This window comes from Puma concolor, chromosome B4 (genome assembly GCF_028749965.1).
Source record: "Puma concolor isolate L17-30 chromosome B4, mPumCon1.1.hap2, whole genome shotgun sequence".
Taxonomy (NCBI): domain Eukaryota; kingdom Metazoa; phylum Chordata; class Mammalia; order Carnivora; family Felidae; genus Puma; species Puma concolor.
Genome location: NC_141673.1, coordinates 17,863,433 through 17,882,958, shown reverse-complemented (window position 1 = coordinate 17,882,958; position 19,526 = coordinate 17,863,433). Strand labels below are relative to the sequence as shown.

The 19,526-nt window shown below is 42.9% G+C and overlaps 1 protein-coding gene across 5 annotated transcripts in view; it reads left to right on the top strand.

Annotated features, from left to right (window-relative positions):
- TXNRD1 (thioredoxin reductase 1) overlaps positions 1-19,526 on the top strand; it is a 105,101-nt gene that overhangs the window by 45,889 nt on the left and 39,686 nt on the right. For all 5 annotated transcript variants that reach the window (XR_015253384.1, XM_086712491.1, XM_025926656.2 and 2 more), the window contains 3 exons: positions 4,453-4,560; positions 7,432-7,527; positions 11,625-11,759. Coding sequence is in view for 4 of the 5 variants with exons in the window: in XM_086712491.1 (XP_086568617.1) it covers positions 4,453-4,560; positions 7,432-7,527; positions 11,625-11,759 (339 nt within the window). In the remaining variant the exon portion in view is untranslated. The remainder of the gene's footprint in view (positions 1-4,452; positions 4,561-7,431; positions 7,528-11,624; positions 11,760-19,526) is intronic.

Here is a 19,526-nt window from a genome sequence, read left to right as displayed (position 1 = left end):
TTTTTTGATAGAGACAGAGCATGAGTCGGGGGGGAGCAGAGAGAGAGGGAGACACAGAATCCAAAGCAGGCTCCAGGCTCCAGGTTCCAGGCTCTGAGCTGTCAGCACAGAGCCCGACAAGGGGCTCGAACTCATCAGCTGTGAGATCATGACCTGAGCCGAAGTCGGACGCTTAACCAACTGAGTCACCCAGGTGCCCCTGTAGTACTGCTGTCTTACTCATGATGATTTATTGCCTAAGAAAGAAGATTTGGAAGGTATAGATCATAGAAGAATAGGGGATGGGATAGGAATGATGTTTCCTTACTTTTTTTTTTTTTAATTTATTTGTTTTGAGAGATACAGAGCACAAGTGGAGAAGGGGCAGAGAGAGAGGGAGAGAAGGAGAATCCCAAGTAGGCTTTGCGCTGTCAGCGCTGAGCCCGATGCAGGGCAACCCCACGAAGCTGGGAGACCGTGACCTGAGGCGAAACCAAAAGTTGGATGCTTGACCAACTGAGCCACCCAGGCACCCCAGTCTCCAGACTTTTAAAGAATCTACCAATTTGCAAACACCTCTGTAATGTGTAATTTTCCTAAATGAAGTGGAAAATACATCGGGAAAATTTAACTGAACCTTTTTAACACTTAATAATGATTAACATCATTTTCAAAACTTAAAAATATTTGCCACTAAATACTAAATATTCCATTCTTTAGGGAACATAAATGAGGGAATGAAAAAAAAGTTTTTATCATTTCAAAAACTGATAGAGAACAGACTATAAAGCTGAGTCAGCCTGTGGATGACAGATATTCCACTAAGCCCTTTTTTTTTTTTTTTTTTTTAAAAAAAAGCCCACTGGTAAGATACATGTACAAACTTTAAAGCACAGTGTGATGGGCACTTCAGCAGAGTGAACCGTTGTTTTCTCTTGGATCTTTTTAGAATTGCTCTCAAACACTTGAAATTTATAAAGAGTAAACATCAGCATCTTTATTATTAAGGTGCTACTTTATTAGTTAACTCAGTTTTATAGTAAATATAAAATATTTTATGATCACCTGGCTGACTCATTTGGTAGAGCATGCAACTCTTGATCTCAGAGTCATGAGTTCAAGCCCTGTGTTGGGTGTGGAGACTACTTAAAAGATGTGTGTGTGTGTGTGTGTGTGTGTGTGTGTGTGTGTGTGTGTATATGTATATATATATATATTTTTTTTATTTTTTTTTTTTCAACGTTTATTTATTTTTTGGGACAGAGAGAGACAGAGCATGAATGGCGGAGGGGCCGAGAGAGAGGGAGACACAGAATTGGAAACAGGCTCCAGGCTCTGAGCCATCAGCCCAGAGCCTGACGCGGGGCTCGAACTCACGGATCCGGACCGCGAGATCGTGACCTGGCTGAAGTCGGACGCTTAACCAACTGCGCCACCCAGGCGCCCCTGTATATATATATTTATATAAAATATTTTCTGTGGAAACTCTGGAGCAGCTACAGTACACATATCTTTAAAAGTTCATTAAGTTGGTTGTTGTGAAAACTACCGAGTACGCTTTCCAGATAAGAGTGTTAGAAACGAGGATTACATTTTCCAGGCTAGGCCACAACGGTCATTTAAGTCGATTGGAAACTGCATTTTGGAACCCGGAAGAAACTGGTCTTTTTATGTGAATGCAGATTTCCATCTGATACACCTTTTTCTGCCTGAAGAATTTCCTTTCACAGTTATTTAGTGTGTGTCTGCTCCTGGTGAATTCCTTTTCTCCTCTTTGTTGGTGGTGGTGGTGGTTTTTGTTGTTGTTGTTTATTTTACTTCCATTTGAGGGGGGGGAGATATTTTTGCTGAATATTGAGTTCTACACTTACTGTGTTTCTTTAAATATTTTACCAATTTGCCTACTATTTCTGGTTGCATAGATTCTGAACAGAAGTATGCTATCATTGTTATCTTTATTCTTCTTTAGATTTTTTTTGTTATCAGTGATTTTTTAGCAATTAACTGCTAAATTATTGTATGTCTTGGCATGCTTTTTCTTATATTTATTCTGCTTAAGATTTGTCAGGATTCTTGGATTTATCTGTTTGCCTTTGTCATCAAGTTATTTTTTCCCCTCAGCCTCCAGTTAATGAATGTTGGTTCACTCAGTATTATCCTGTGGGTCTCTGATGCTCTTTTCATGTTCTTTCCCCCCACCCCTTTCTGCGCATTATTTTCTTAGAGAGCCTGATCAAGTTCAAGTCTGCTGATTTCTCCACTTCTTAGGCTATTAATTCTGTATTGTGTAATTTGCGCTTCAACTGGGTTTTTTCATCTCTACTAGTTTTATTTAAAATGTCTTCCTTTTCTCTCCTCGGGAAGTTCATGTTTTTCTCAGTTCTCTACATATTTATAGTAGCTCATTTAATGTCCTCTATTAATTCTGTCATCTATTTTTCAGTGTCTCTTTCTGTTCATTGATGTTTCTTGGTATTGGCTCACATGTTCTTGCTCCTTTGCATGTCTTGTTCATTTGGAAGGATGTGGACGTTGTATGTTGAACATTTTACATTGTTGGGTGCCAGGTTTTATTGAATTCCTTTATATGGTGTTCAGTTTTGCTCTGACAGCCTGTTAAGGTACATGGAATTAGTTTTATCCTTTTGTAACTTGCTTTTAAAAGCTTTTTTAGGGCCTGCCAATAACCACCTTTTATCTAGGGCTGATTTGGTTCCACCACTAAACTGATGCCTTTTGGAGAACTCCACCCCATTCCTCTTACTTTATGAATTCTTTCTGCTTTGGCTCCAGGGAACCGAAACTATTTCCAGTCCCATAAGGCTCTGGGGGCCTGCTGCTTACTGCTCTCCCGTGGTTCTTTACTCACCCTTGAATCCCTCTTGTGACACATTTACAGATCAGTTCTCAGCCCAAATCTCTGCAGATGTCAAGAGTTCTTTTTGTGCAGCTCTGCCCTCGGGGTCTCCGCCGTGCAGCTTCCAGCCTCCGTAACTCAGAGATACGGCTGTGCTCTGTTTGGTTTCCCTCTTGTTGCACCCAGTCCTCAGGAAGTGCTCTGGGCAGCAAACTAGAGAAACCTCCAGGCTCGCCTCATTCGTTTCCCTTCTGTCGGGATCACAGGCCCGCACTGCCTGTCGTCCCTTGTCTGGAAGTGTTTGTCGCCTGCTGTTTGGTGGTCTAGTTGTCGACAGCAGGAAAGTAAATTGGTCCCTGGCATACCATTATGGCTGTACGTGGATGTCTGCCTTCACTTTTGTTTTATTTTTTTTAAGTTTATTTCTATTTGAGAAGGGTGGGGGGACAGAAGATCTGAAGCGGGCTCCTTGCTGATGGCAGAGAGCCTCATGCGGGGCTCGAACTCACGAACCCGAACCATGAGATTATGACCTGAGCCGAAATTGGACACTCAACTGACTGAGCCACCCAGGCGCCCCTACCTTTACTTTTGATTCAGAATTCCAAGGGTTTATGCTCTTTTTAGAGAAAAAGAATTATATTTATTGTTTCTAGAGGGAGACACATTTTAAAGATTTTTACACTAGGGTTTTAAAGAATGAGAATTGAGAATTGAATTTCCAATATTTTAAATGCAGAATGTTACTTATTAGGCTCACCTCTGTGTACTGATGTGACTGGTAGATTTTTACCCACTAGCATTTACAAACGTGTTTGGCACTTACATAATACCTTTTCCACAATTCACATCTGTATACTGAAGGCTCTGAGAAATCAGTAGTAGAGAAACCTGTTTATTTGCTTAATCCAGCGCTTCACAGACTTGTTTGACTTCAGAACCCTTTAGTCATCTGCATTGTTAACATCATAAAATATGCTTTGGAAATACTGTCACTAACCTTTTCTGTTTCTGTAGTCTTCATTCCCGCTTCAGTGGCTGCATAATGATACACTGAGAGTATGAACCACTTTCCTGTTTGCCCTTGGGATTTGCTAATCCCAAGAGACAGCCGCTGTTGAGTGCTGCAGAGTGCTCCATTAACGCATGTAGCTTTTTCTAGACGGTAAATTATTATTATAGAACGCTAAGAGTGGGGTTCTTGGCACAACGGTAAAGAATGTTTTTATGGCTCTTAATAGGCGTTACCTAATTGATTTCCCAAAAGAAGTCTATTAATTCCTGTCACCAAGATGAGACTCTTAGCGTCGGGTGCACTCGTATTGTTTTTGGCTGCTTGATAAAGGGAGAAGCAGTGCGTCCTTGTTGACATCGGTTGGTTGACGGACGGAGCAGGCGTGACTGGTCTTGCCAGGTTTCACACCTTTCCTGAAATGATCACATGAGTTGATGGTTCTCAGCACAGTAGGTCTGATATTTGGGTTTCTGACTTCCCATACTTTTGGTAGAAATTTATTAGTCTGCTTTCCCCTCCTAAGTTTGAGCCTTTTTTGCCATACACCCTTTTTTGGGTTACAATTTCTCCTGTTGTAACTCTTCTCTTCATTCTGAACCAGTGTGACTATGAAAATGTTCCGACAACTGTGTTTACTCCTTTGGAGTATGGTGCTTGTGGTCTTTCTGAGGAGAAGGCTGTGGAGAAATTTGGGGAAGAAAACATTGAGGTAAGTTACACCCTCCTCTGTTAAGCTACTACTACTTTTTATTCAAAATTAAAAGTAATTTCAGGCATACAGAAAGGGTGAAAAGTAGCACAAAGACCTATAATACAGACGTGTGCTGTCAACATTTTGCCCACTTATTTTATATAAACTTTTAGTATTCTTTCTTTATTTCTGTGTGTCTGTGTGTATTATTTTTTCCTCCACGTTTGGTAAGTAAGTTAAATGCCTTTTTACTCCTGAATTCTTCAGTGTGTGCTTCCCGTGAACAGGGTATTTTCTTAAGTAACCACTGTATAGTTACCCTTTTTAGGAAGGTTAAGATCTACCTTTCATTTTCCAATTCTGTCAGTTGACCCAGACTGACTACTTTTTTTTTTTTTATTTATTTTTGAGAGAGAGAGCAGAGGAAGGGGCAGAGAGAGGGAGAGAGAGAATCCCAAGCAGGCTCCACATTCAGTGCAGGGGCCGATGTGGGGCTTGAACCCATGAATTGTGAGGTCATGACCTGAGCCGAGACCAAGAGTTGGACGCTTAACCGATTGAGCCGCCCAGGTGCCCTTCCTTCTGCTTTTTAAAACCACTTTAACTAGTTCTTTTTATTATTAAAACAATATTGCTGGAAATAGGAAAAATACAGGAAAATACAAAGAAGAAAACTAAAAATTAACGACATTTTTACCACTCTAATAACAATAGTTGGGTATTTTTGTATCATTACCTTCTAGTAACTTTGCCACAGTCAAGGAACATGCGTAAGAAATACGCTATTTGTATGTATACAATGCTACCCAAAGGGATTGCTGCTTTAAATCATTTAGGAAAAAAGTTACCAGTAAAACCTTCTAAAAGACCAGATTTGTAAATCAGAGTAAATTTTATGACATAAAAGTCTGTTGTTTTTTTTTTTAATTTTTTTTTTTTTAACGTTTATTTATTTTTGAGACAGAGAGAGCCAGAGCATGAACAGGGGCGGGGCAGAGAGAGAGGGAGACAGAATCTGAAACAGGCTCCAGGCTCTGAGCTGTCAGCACAGAGCCCGACGCGGGGCTCGAACTCACAGACTGTGAGATCGTGACCTGAGCCGAAGTCGGACGCTCAACCGACCAAGCCACCCAGGCGCCCCTTAAAAGTCTGTTTTAGGGGCGCCTGGGTGGCGCAATCGGTTAAGCGTCCAACTTCAGCCAGGTCACGATCTCGCGCTCCGTGAGTTCGAGCCCCGCGTCAGGCTCTGGGCTGATGGCTCAGAGCCTGGAGCCTGTTTCCGATTCTGTGTCTCCCTCTCTCTCTGCCCCTCCCCCGTTCATGCTCTGTCTCTCTCTGCCCCTCCCCCGTTCATGCTCTGTCTCTCTCTGTCCCAAAAATAAATAAGAAAAAAAGTTGAAAAAAAAAAAAAAAAAAAAAAAAAAAGTCTGTTTTAAATCTCTTAAATCTTTTTCTTATTATATGCATCAGTAGTAATATCTTGATCTAATCAGTATCACGTTAGTAACATCTGATTGTAAAAATAGTATATCCTTATAGGAAGTTTGAAAAATTAGGAAAATGTAAAGAAATTTTAATTCAAGAAGAGATCATTGCTATTAATATTTTGGCATATTTTCTTCTAGTTTTTCAAAATATTTATGTGTTTATATAGTGTATATATATATGTGCATGTATAATTGTAGGTACATATGTCTTAATTTTTTTTTTGAAGTGTGATTAAGTTATATGAATTTAATATTAGGTCATGAGCATTTTCCCCTAAAAACAGCATTTTAAAAAATGACTTCTGCATTTTTGGATGCTATACAATAATTTAAGCCATACTTTTATTACATTATTTCTAGTCTTTCACTATTACAAATAGAATGATGAACATCTTCATAATTCATTGTCCATTTCTCTAGATTATTTTCTGAGGATAGATTTCTATTGAAAGGTACTTAAAATTTGAGGTTCTTAATGTATATTTCATATTTCTTGACAGGCTTTGGCTTTCATTTTATTAGAATTTGCATTTTTCGTTATAAAAGTAATACATTTCAGTTGAAATTTTGAAAATGGAAATAGCAAACAGTTACCCATAGATTAATGTCTGTAACACAGCAGTTGCTAGCAATTTGGGGTAATTTCTTTAATTATCTTTTCCCTGCAAAATTGGTGTGATACTATGACACTATATTCAGTTTTGTAACCCACATTAAAAAAAAAATTCACATTGCATTGCAACCTTGAAGAACACTGCAATAGCTACATAATCAGTTAAGTTTTTAAGAGGTAGCCAACCATATATATTTTGAATTGAGGGTAGCAGCTGGAGGAGGAAAACAAATCCCTGTAGTCACCCAGACTTAAGTTTATGGAACATCAATAAAAATATCTGCGTCCCTCCACCTTCTCATCTTCCTCCCTCTCTTCTTCTCTCCTTCCTTTGGTGAATAATGCCAAAGGAGGAAATGTCTTTGGAAGCATTAAGCAAGGAGCTAGATAATTGCTCTAATTGTTCCTGGCACCTTGCTTGTTTCTTGCCCAAAGTTGTCATTTCTATACAAGATAGTGTTGGGGTTTTCTTTCCTTTTTTTTTTTTGATGGAAGACAGCAAGTAATTACTTGGCTTCTTTCTCTCATTTGTCTGCTCTTTGTCGTTATCATTACTTAAGGTTTATTCTTCTCAGGTTGAGATGTAATTAAGGGATGAGCTTATAGCAAAGAGGCTTAACCACAAGTTTAAGGTCATTTACCTTCTACCAAATTCCTGTTTATTCCATGAATTTTATTCTTAAATGAAAGTAAGTATCAAAGAGCCTCCAGTGTTTTCAAACCACACAGGGTGTTTGACAAACATGTTTCTTAAGGTAATGGGTCTCAATTGTGTTTGTATCTTTTTAGGTTTACCATAGTTACTTTTGGCCATTGGAATGGACGATTCCATCAAGAGATAACAATAAGTGTTATGCAAAAATAATCTGTAATATCAAAGACAATGTAAGTGAAATCCTCATTTAATCCTTTCTCCAGTAATTTCATTTTGTTTTTACTATGTGGTTCTATTTTGATCCCATGATATACATTGCATTCCTTTTGTACTTTACCTGTTGGTCTCCCCAGCTGAGTGGACATTATCTGAGGGTAGGGGTCATGGTGATGCGCTTGATCTCCACTCAGTGTCACTGGCACAGGGCTCTGCCCTTGGTAGGCAGGCAGGAAGGCAGGCAGGCAGGCAGAACTTGCGGAGCGAAGACCGCAGAGACGATTTGGAACTGATGTTTGTGTTTATAAAAGGAAAGCAGTGAAGTCACTGTCTAAAAATGAGAAGATATAAACGGAGTTACACAAGTTTGTATCCTAAGCAGCTGGCACTAATGAGAAAAGTGTAATAGGAAGAGCTCTTAATTGGGTTCTGGTTTCAGATTTTGTTGCCTGCCGCTGCATGTCAACCAGTAGCTGAAGGCCTGTGGCAGACTCCTTGACCTCATAGGGTTTGTTTCCACACCTACACGATGATTGAGTAAATTGTTGGTTTTCAGTCTTTTTTTTTCCTTCTCTTTTTTTTTAAGTTTAATTCTTTTTGAGAGAGAGAGAGAGAGAGAGAGAGAGAGTGCGAGCAGGGGGAGGGGCAGAGGGAGAGAGAGCGAGAAAACCCAAGCGGGCCACATGCTGTCAGCGCAGGGCCTGATGGGGGACTCGAGCTCCACAAACCACGAGATCATGACCTGAGCTGAAACCAAGAGCCAGACACTCAACCGACTGAGCCACCCAGGCGTCCCATCAGTCTTTTTTTGACTGCTGTCCCCATTTTATTTTATTTATTTATTAAATATGTATTTACTTAAGTAATCTCTACACCTAACATGGGGCTTGAACTCATGACCCTGAGGTCAAGAGTTGCATGCCCTTCCTACTGAGCCACCCAGGCAACCCCCCCTTTAAAAAAAAAATTTTTTTTTAATGTTTATTTATTTTTGAAGGGGAGAGAGACACAGAGTGCGAGTGGGGGAGGGGCAGAGAGAGACGGAGACAAAGAATCCGAAGCAGGCTCCAGGCTCCAAGCTGTCATCACAGAGCCGATGCAAGGCTCGAACTCAGAAACCGCGAGATCATGACCTGAGCCGAAGTCGGCCACTTAACAGACTGAGCCACGCAGGCGCCCCGTCCGCATTTTATATTGTAACTCATAACACATGTATGTACACATCTTTCGAGAAGCGGTATTTCTAACTTCGTTGGGATCTTACCTTTCAAAAAAAAGTCCTGAGTAAAAATGTAAATGGTGCTAAAGAATCCAGAGTTAAAAGCCCAATAAACTCATACGTTTCTTATTTTGAGATTTGAATATAATTAAACCATGTGTCCTGTTTAGAAACTACTACTCCAGACAGTAGTACAGGAAAGCCTGGATCCTTTACAACAAAGCTCATCCTAGATGCATTTAATAAATGAATGTACTGGGACACAGTTGACGTAAAGAACACTTTTATGCAGTTTTTTTCTTTGCAGACAGAAGTTTTATTAAAAGTATTTGTATGAGCGTATACGTTAGCTATCGTGCTACTGTGGACACAAGGGGAAACTGATGTTCTTGCTGGCAGTCCGATCTCTGCCTCTAGCAAGAGCTGGTTCAGTTGCGTGTAGCAGTCAATTGAACCTCCACATTTTCCTTCAAACCAAGCAAATTTGTTTTAACTGTATGTAGTTCTTTGGTGTTTTTTCTTTTTTTTTAAAGTTTATTTTTGACAGAGACAGAGTGCGAGCATGAGCCAGGGAGGTAGAGAGAGAGACAGGGAGACACAGAATCCGAAGCAGGCTCCAGGCTCTGAGCTGTTAGCACAGAGCCTGATGCAGGGCTCGAACCCATGAGCCGTGAGATCGTGACCTGAGCCGAAGTCGGACACTTAACTGACTGAGCCACCCAGGCGCCCCTGTAGTTCTTTGGCCTTTTTTTTCACTGTTGTGTCATTTGTTCAAGTAACACTTTTTAAATATGATATAAAGAGTAGTTTTCACTATTAATGAGCCCAATTAATTAAAATAGTCGAGGCCATAAGTAGGGTGGTCTTACTCTCAGCTATTTTCATTGGCAAAGATAGCATTAGAAAAGATGAATACTTGTCATTGTTCTTTGGTCATGAGCAATCTTTTGTTTTTTTAAGTGTATTTATTTTGATAGAACATGTGAATGCGTGTGAATGGGGGAAGGGCAGCAAGAATGGGAGAGAATCCCAAGCAATGCTTCGTGCTGACGGTGTAGGCTCAAAATCATAAACCGTGACGTCATGACCTGAGCCGAAACCAAGAGTTGCTCAACCGACTGAGCCACCCAGGCGCCCTGTCATGAGCAGTCTTAAACAAAAGCATGCTTCTAGAACTTGACCATGCTTGGGACATATGCTTTATTCGCTTTGAGTCAGTCATTTCACAGTGTCTACATGTGCTTGGTTTTTCCAGTATTTAGTATCTGCTAGGCTTTGCTTCTTTTTGTATGCTATTCTCTTTTTTTTAATATGAAATCTTTAACATTTACAGAAAGATAGGGAAAGTACCTACCACCCAGATTCAGTAATGTTAACATTTTGATGTATTTGCTTCAGAGCTTTTCTCTTGAAAGAAGGAAACCATGACAGAGGAAATTTATAATAGCCTATGTTTATTGAGCACTTACTGTGTACCCTGTACTTCTTAGAAATCTACATGGTTTCACTTAATTAATTCTTACACAGTCCTGTGCAGTATGTGTTGTTGTTATTCCTGTTTTATTGACGAAGAAACTGAAGCCCATGCCAGTTAAGTAAGTGTGCTCAGGCTACTTTCCTAGTTAATGGCAGTGGAACTCAGTCCCAGGCAGTGTTGATCCCATGCTTAAGCATTATCCTATGCCTGTGTAATCTTTTGTATTCCTTCTCGATCCTGTACTCCTCACTCCTTGCCCCAGAGGCAACACTGTCCTGGAGTGTCTCCCCTGTCCACGGTTTTATGTTTGCTCCCCGTTAAATATTATGCATTGTGGTTTAATTAAGAATGGTATCCTCAGCTAAAAAGACAAGCCTGCAACTTTGATATATCTCTTTTTTTGAGATCTACTCATATTATCAGATGCAAATCTAGTTTATTTTCAGTGCAGTGTGTTTTGTGCTTTATCCATACTCTAAACCCCTGATTGGCAGGATGAATAATGTGAGAGTCCATCGTGGAATATATTACCATACTTTGGCAACTGTTTTCCAGGCAGCGATTGAACCTTAGATAAGGCTCTGCACCCTACAGCCTGAGTTGCCTCATCTGTGATGAGGAGATTGGACTAGATAATATAGCTCAGTCATGAAAATCTGAACATTAGGATGCATCAGATTTCTCTGCCCTTGGCAGAGGTAGCCAGAGTCTGGGATATAGAGTTTATTCAAAGTAATTTCCATATAGGTATTTCAGAATTGCCAAACATTTCTCTATTGGTTTCAGAAATGTTTTCAGATTGGAAGCATCTTAAGTCTAACTGTGCTGTCTACCCCCAAAGCCTTAGTTAAAATGATTTTTAAATTTAAATGACTGCTTTTCTTTATTTAATTTTTTTTTAGATTTTATTTATTTATTTATTTATTTTTTAATTTTAAGTAATCCCTACACCCAGCATGGGGCTTGAACTCCCAACCCTAAGATCAAGAGTCGCATGCTCCACTGACTGAGCCAGCCAGGAGCCCCTAAATGGCTGCTTTTAAACGTTCCAGCTATCATAGATAGTCTATCTGGAGCCTTGAGACAACCAAATAAAGGAGATGAGGACACATCTGCCCCTTTGAAAACATTTTCCAGAACATTTTGGTGCTTATGGAGTTGCATACGTGTTGGCTTTTAATGATTTTCCCCCTCATCGCTCGAGGCCGGCTCTTGTCTCTTCCTTCTTGCTTGATGTAACCACCACATTCTGTTGGCCCGTGTTGGAGTATCTTCAGCCCAAATCGCTTTTGGCAACTGTAAATATAAGTCTTTGATCATTTCTGAACAGGGTTTTAGAATCCACAGGGTTAACACGCTAGTCTGTTAAGGGGGAAAGAATCAGTGTGACCGTCTTCCTTTATTTTATATCTTAGGAACGTGTTGTCGGCTTCCACGTACTGGGTCCAAATGCTGGAGAGGTTACGCAAGGCTTTGCAGCTGCACTCAAGTGTGGACTGACCAAAATGCAGCTGGATAGTACCATCGGGATCCACCCCGTCTGTGCAGAGGTGGGTCACCTGTGCGTCGACAGCTCTGTTTAAAAGTGCCCGTCGCCTGGCTGGCAAGTGGAGGATGTAGCGCTCTGAACTGATGCTGGGGTCTTTCTGCTACAGTGCAGCTACTTCTGTGCATCCTTACAGTTCAGCTCGTGATTGGGTACCTCAAAAAAGCCTTGGGTCTAGAAACCATTTTTCCTTTTCCAAATATTTTTCGTTCCTGATGGGAACTAGATAGTGGTAGCATGCTATTAAATGGTAGGAATGATGGTGGGGATTTATTTACAGAGATTCAACCTTTTATCGCGTCTCCTCAGTTATTTTCATGGCTGGCAGCGACTGGTGCCATTCATACCCGGAAAGAGCTTCAGTCCTAGGTGTCCCAGAGCCATCTCGAGGCTAAAGGATGTTGTCTGCCTTTTTAGCTTTTGGTGTCAAAGGATGAGATTTGAAAGTGATGCTTTTATTTATTTTTTTTTTAATTTTTTTTTTCAACTTTTTTTTTATTTATTTTTGGGACAGAGAGAGACAGAGCATGAACGGGGGAGGGGCAGAGAGAGAGGGAGACACAGAATCGGAAACAGGCTCCAGGCTCCGAGCCATCAGCCCAGAGCCCGACGCGGGGCTCGAACTCACGGACCGCGAGATCGTGACCTGGCTGAAGTCGGACGCTTAACCGACTGCGCCACCCAGGCGCCCCTATTTTTTTAAAAATTTTTAATGTTTATTATTTTTGAGAGAGCGAGCACAAGCCGGGAGGGGCAGAGAGAAAGGGAGACACAGAGTCCAAAGCAGGCTCCAGGCTCCGAGCTGTCGGCACAGATCCTGACGCAGGGCTTGAACTCATGAACTGTGAGATCATGACCTGAGCCGAAGTCGGACGCTTAATCGACTGAGCCACCCAGGCACCCCGAAAGTGATGCTTTTGAAAGATGAAGCAAACAGTAGAACTGGAAGTCGACCGCTCTGGGCCTGTGGGTGTCCGTGTTTCTTCATGCTCGTCTGGGGTCATGCCAGGGTTGAATGGCGTGCTGCTTACTGCCACGTAGGGCTCGCGAACCACAAATGTGTCTCCTTTGGAGACTGGTGAAGGTTGGGGGGAGGTAGCTTATATGAGTCCAGCTTAGGATACGGACTTGAAAATTGTAGCCGTTACCTGGCCCCCACCGTCCGTGGTTTCCAGGGCGTACGTGTGCTCACACGCACACAGGTGTGCACGTTCCTGCCTGATTTCGTCCAGGAGCTCGTTAACTGGTTGGTCTCTGTTCTTTTTGCCCTTGAACAACTGAAGTCTTTGCTGAGCGTGTGAAATGTTGGCTTTACGACCTGGAAGAGGGTTTTGGTTTCCTTTGGCTTTGCCTTTCCTGTGGTCAGGGGCAGCGTCTTCCTCTGTGTTCATATGCACCTGGCTAGGGTGAAAGCACACAGTATGAACAGGTCTAGTGACCAGGACGTTATTCACAGAAAACTACTCTTTTTGTGAAATAAAACTAAACTTTTAAAAATGTGACCCCAAATTGAAAAGAGTCTAGATTGAAGCTCTTAAAGAATGTACGGTGAGTATGTCTTTCGTTCTGTGTAATGACTAAGGCTGTCTCTGCCTAGGGAGGGAACCAACTAGCCTCATTTTTTTCAAAAACTCTTTTAGTGAGAACATTAGTGTACGAACTCCACTCGTCTAGGGCTTATGTGACGAAGTGCCACACACCTGGTGGCCTACCACAACAGAACTTGATTCTCGCTTAGTTCTGGAGGCTGGAGGTCTGAAATCAAACGTCAGCAGGGCCATACTCCCTCCCACGGCCCTCGACAAGACTCTTGCCTGGCCTCTTCCAGCTCGTGGTGGTCGCTGGCAGTCCTGGGCCTTCCTTGGCTCGCTCCTGCATTCCGGCTTCCGTCTTCCTGTGCGTGGCCTCACCTGCTGCATGTCTGTGTCTGGATTCCCCTTATGAGAAGGACATCAGTCATTGGATTAGGGCCCACCCGAATCCAGCCTGACCTTATTCAAATAAGGTCCTGTTAACAGGCACCCGGGGTGAGGGCTCGAGTGTATCTTTCTGGGGGACTTAACCCACAGCAGTGAGTATACTTACAACTTCAGAAGTCAGGCCACCATACTTAAGAACGACAGCAGCCATCTCTGACATGGATGAAGAGACTTCTCAGCTTGCGTATGTGAGCGTCTAACTTTTTAAACCTGAACTTAGCTGTCGGTGGGCTGGTTAAAAGACCGACTCCCACCGTCCGCACAGGCAGCGGCCAGCGGGGTGGCGTCGGGCGGGTTGACCGCCGGCTAGGCGGGGAGACGCGCCGAAGAGGCAGGGCTTCCCGGAGCCAACCAAAGGCCTCTCCTCCTGGATACACCTGGCACATCCGGGGACCTTTGTGAGTCTCTGCTGCTGTGCATCTCCATCAGTCAGTTCCCGTATGACTGTGAAGCTTGCAGACTGAAAGTTTCACTGCTTTGATGGGGCTTAAAAAAATGTGTTTTTCCAAGCTGGTGGTTGACGAATGAGAGAAAAATTGGGAGCTGTCTCACTCTGTGAACATGTTTGTTGTGCGGTTCTGTGTGTAGCGCTGTGCTGGGCGCTTGGGGATACAGCAGGGATTTAGGATGAGATCAAGAAAGAGCAGGAGGCAGCTGAGTCCAGGGCCAGATGCAGTGGAGCGTGACAGGTCCCGATCAGGGAAATCCAAAGTGGTGTCTGGAGGAGGGAGTTCTCGTCTGAGACAAGTAAAACGTGCTGGTAGAGAGCCAGTCAGAGGGAATAGTAAATACAGGGCCTCTGTGGGAGGGATCGTATTTCTTCACGCAGCTGGAAGGCCCTCAGCACTGCTGGAGCTTGGAGAGCCCAGAGGGAGGTGAAAAAACTATGCTAGGAAAGGAGGTAGGAAGGTCGGTGGCCTTGTAAACCGAGGCGGGGTGTTTGGGCTTTATCCTGGGGCCTTGGTGTTCAGCCGAGAGAAGGTTGGATGGGGCAGGAGTGCCGCGATCAGACGTGCTGTGAGGAGAAATCCTTGGCCACGCTGTGGCACGGGACCTCGTGGGCCAGAGCAGGCACATGCGGAAGTAAGGATGTGGTGCCGGCCTGAACTGGGGCGGGGGGGGGGGGGGGGCCGGCAGTGGACATCGAGAAGCCCTGGTGGATTTGAGAACTTGAGAGAGAACTAGGAGGTGGGCTTCCCTGAAGTGGGAGGGGGAGGGTGTGGGAGTGAAGTGGGGAGCAGTAGTAGAGAAAGAGTCCGGGGGAGTCATGCTGACTGTGGCGCTGATGTCCTGTGTGTCAGGCACTGGGCTCTCTGCGGAAGTGCTTACGCGAATTCCCCGGGGAGGGGGGGCGGGGGGCAGTAGTATCTCCATTTGACAGATGAGGGAGGACCCTGGGGACAGAGGGGCTGAATAACTTGCCCACGGCTCTCCAGCTTGGAAGTGGCACAACCAGGATTCTAACCCAGGCAGTCTGGCTCCCCAGGCGCCCGCCGCTGTGTGAATGATACTCCACTCGTAGGCCCCTTCTACGGCATTTGACACGGAATTTAAAAAGTGGCAACATGAGCGTGGTGGAGACACACACAGCTGGATTGTAGTCTCAGCAAGATCTCCGTGAACCTGGCCACAGCACCCAGCTTTTCAGGCACCTTAGTCTCCATGTTAACTAAAACAGAGGTGACGTCTAAGTCCTAGGGCTGATGAGCAGTGCTGTGCAGAAAGTGTTTGGGAGAGTTCCTGCACCGGGTACTGGTATTGGTGGTATTTCATTATAGAAGATGTGGCTTCAGTCAAGGGGATCGTTACAGTGTTTTCTTTTTAAATGTTTGTTTATTTATTTTGAGAGAGCGAGCGTGAGAGATCTAATGCGCTGTGAGTTCATGACTTGAGCCGGCATCAGGAGTTGGACGCTTCACCGACTGAGCCACCCAAGTGCCCCTACAGTATTTTCTAAGGGGGTTGCAGGGTGTGCTGGGAAGGGATGCATAGTTTGAAAGCGCTCCTCTCTGGGGCGCTTGACTAGCTCAGTCAGAAGAGCATGTGCCTCTTGATCTCGGGGTCGTGAGTTCAAGCCCCACATTGGGGATAGAGATTTCGTAAATGAATAAATAAAAACTTAAAAAGAAAGAAAGAAAAAGCTTCTCTGGTGATTTGTTAAAAAATTTATTTAGGAGCACCTGCTGCCTCAGTCGGTAGAGCACACGACTCTTGATCTTGGGGATCGTGAGTTTGAGCCCTACATTAGATGCAGAGATTACTTAAAAATAAAATCTTAAAAAGAAACGTATGTAAACTAAAAACAACAAGAACAAAATAATTCATCCATTTCTCCCACCACCCCACACCCGCCTCTTGCAACCATCAATCTGTTTTCTCTGTGAGCTTGTGTTTTATGTTGTTTGTTTTTGTTTTTTGAGAGAGAGTGCACATGAGTGAGGGAGAGAGACAGAGAGAGAAAGAGAAACAGGATCTTAAGCAGGCTCCACGCTGAGTCTGGAGCCCAACACGGACTTGATCCCACGACCCTGGGATCATGAGCCGAAGTCAAGAGTCAGATGCTCGATCGATTGAGCCACCTAGGCGCCCCTGTTGTTTTGTTTGTTTTCTAGATTCCGCATATAAGAGAGCTGCTATAGTTTGTGTTTTTCTCTGTCTGACTCATCTCACTTAGCATAATGTTCTTGAGGCCATGCATATCGTTGTGTGTAAGTGGCAAGGTTTCATTCTTTTTTATGGCTGGCTAGTGTGTGTGTGTGTGTGTGTGTGTGTGTGTGTGTGTGTATGTAACACACACCACATTTTCTTTATCCATTGATGGACATTTAGGTTGTTTCCATATATCTTAGCTATTATGCTGCAGGGAATATGGGGGTGCAGATATCTTTTCAAATTAGTGTTTTGGGGGGGGGGATATATACCCAGTAGTGGCATTCCTGAATCACATTCGTAGTTTTGTTTTTAATTTTTGAGGAACCTCCGTGTTGTTTTCCACTGTCTGTGTTGTTTTCCATAGTGGCTGCAGCTAACTTGTATTCCCCCCGACAGTGCACAAGGGCTCCCTTTTCTCAGCATCCTCACCAACACTTACTCTTTACTTTTTGAGACTAGCCATTCTGACTGGTGTCAGGTGGTATCTCATTGTGGTTTTGGTTTGCATTTCCCTGATGATGAGTGATGTGGAATATCTTTTCGTGGCCATTTGGATGTCTTTGGGAAAATGTCTGTTCAGATCTACCTGTTACTTAATTGGGTTATTGGATTTTTTGCTGCTGAGTTGTACATTTTTTTTTTATACCCCTCAGTATGAAACCAGATTTTGAAAAACCAAAATGTTCTGACCCTTGACTATGGAAATACTTTTTTTTTTTTAACTTTTTTTTTTTTAACGTTTATTTATTTTTGAGACAGAGACAGAGCATGAACGAGGGAAGGTCAGAGAGAGGGAGACACAGAATCCGAAACAGGCTCCAGGCTCTGAGCTGTCAGCACAGAGCCCGACATGGGGCTTGAACTCACGGACCGCGAGATCATGACCTGAGCCAAAGTGGGCTGCTTAACTGACTGAGCCTCCCAGACGCCCCTGGAAATACTTTTTAAAGCTTCTTGATCGAGGGAAAGTGAAATTTGATTTGTAGGGAATTTTTAGGGACTCTTTTTCTCCGTGTTAAATGGTGGGTCTAGTTTGGGCAGTAATTGGATATGCTACTGGACCCATTGGTTTTTTTCACGTCCAGCCTCATGCTGTAGGGAGGTGGCACACAAAATGCCCCCGGAATGTTTGTTACTAGTCCACATGAGGTATGGATGGAAATGAAAAAGGAAGGGTTAGAAACTTTAAGACCTATTTGACAGTATCCGATCTTGGCTTTTAATTCTACATGCCTTTTAAATTTCATTTTCTAATAACATTTTTATTGAATTTCACAAATGTTAGTCCACCGGATGGATTGGAAGTAATTTAAAAACTGGTCTGAGCACTGTTTTCAAGTGTTCAGAACCAGCCACAGCTCCCCTGGCCGGCTGTGCGTTGTTTGCGGAGCGAATCGCTCGAGTGGTCTTCATACCGTTTTGATAAAATAACCTGGGCAACTGAGCGATCTTTGGTTCTGAGGAGTAATTACTTAGAAAAGCCGACAGATTCGTCAGTTGAGGAATTGCTATAAAAGGAGGAGAGAGTACTCTTGTTATGAGGACTGTGGTGTCAGTACAGGTGGCGGAGGTGGGGGGGTTGTAACGCTTGGAGCATCAGTAACGCATTAGTGCTATTCAGTGTGAAGGTAGGGTGGTGATAATTTATTCCGGACTTCTGAGCAGCAGTAATTGAATAGGAAACTGATTGCACATCATTTAGAGTAGTAATTTCAGCTAACCAAGTTTATCCGTAGGGGAAAAGTAATAGCTCGAGAGGAGAGAACATTAGAAAAGACCCCTGTGAAATGTTTTTAAGTGAATCTTAGTGCCGAACATCGGAAGTTTTAATTAGCAACATAATTGTGGCCTAGAGTGGAGGGTCTTGTGAGGCTGGGAGGTAGTGGCAGACCGGAATTGAGGTACAGCAGCCCTTGACCTTTGTAAGTGCTCTTTGTGTTGGGTTAGAAAAGTATGAAGAGGCAGCCTCCATGCTCATTTTTAAAGTATGTGTTTTATGAAAAATTTTTTTTCCTTTTATTTTATTTTATTTTTTTCTTCAACATATGAAATTTATTGTCAAATTGGTTTCCATACAACACCCAGTGCTCATCCCAAAAGGTGCCCTCCTCAATAGCCATCACCCTCCCACCCCCCCATCAACCCTCAGTTTGTTCTCAGTTTTTAACAGTCTCTTATGCTTTGGCTCTCTCCCACTCTAACCTCCTTTTTTTTTTTTCCTTCCCCTCCCACATGGGTTTCTGTTAAGTTTCTCAGGATCCACATAAGAGTGAAAGCATATGGTATCTGTCTTTCTCTGTATGACTTATTTCACTTAGCATCACACTCTCCAGTTCCATCCATGTTGCTACAAAGGGCCATATTTCATTCTTTCTCATTGCCATGTAGTACTCCATTGTGTATATAAACCACAATTTCTTTATCCATTCATCAGTTGATGGACATTTAGGCTCTTTCCACAATTTGGCTATTGTTGAGAGTGCTGCTATAAACATTGGGGTACAAGTGCCCCTATGCATCAGTACTCCTGTATCCCTTGGGTAAATTCCTAGCAGTGCTATTGCTGGGTCATAGGGTAGGTCTGTTTTTAATTTTTTGAGGAACTTCCACACGAAAATTCTTAAAACAGCTATGTACAAATAAAATCTTATAAGAAATTGACCTCATTAGTTTTCTCATCTAGACCAATCAACAGTGGCACATACTTTACCATAAGCATGTTATTGGTACAAGAAAAATAACTAGGAGCTCTTTTTAAAAAAATCTTGCATTTTTGATGGGTTTAGTTTTTTTTTTTTTTTAAGTTTATTTTACTTATTTATTTAGAGAGAGTGTGTGAGCAGGGGAGGGGCAGGAGAGAGAGGGAGAGGGAGATTCCCAAGCAGGCCCTGTGCTGTCAATGTGGAGCTCGAACCCATGAACCCCATGAGATCATGACCTGAACTGAAACCAAGACTTGGATTCTTTTTTTAAAAAATTTTTTTTTTTAACGTTTATTTATTTTTTTGGGACAGAGAGAGACAGAGCATGAACGGGGGAGGGGCAGAGAGAGAGGGAGACACAGAATCGGAAACAGGCTCCAGGCTCTGAGCCATCAGCCCAGAGCCCGACGCGGGGCTCGAACTCACGGACTGTGAGAT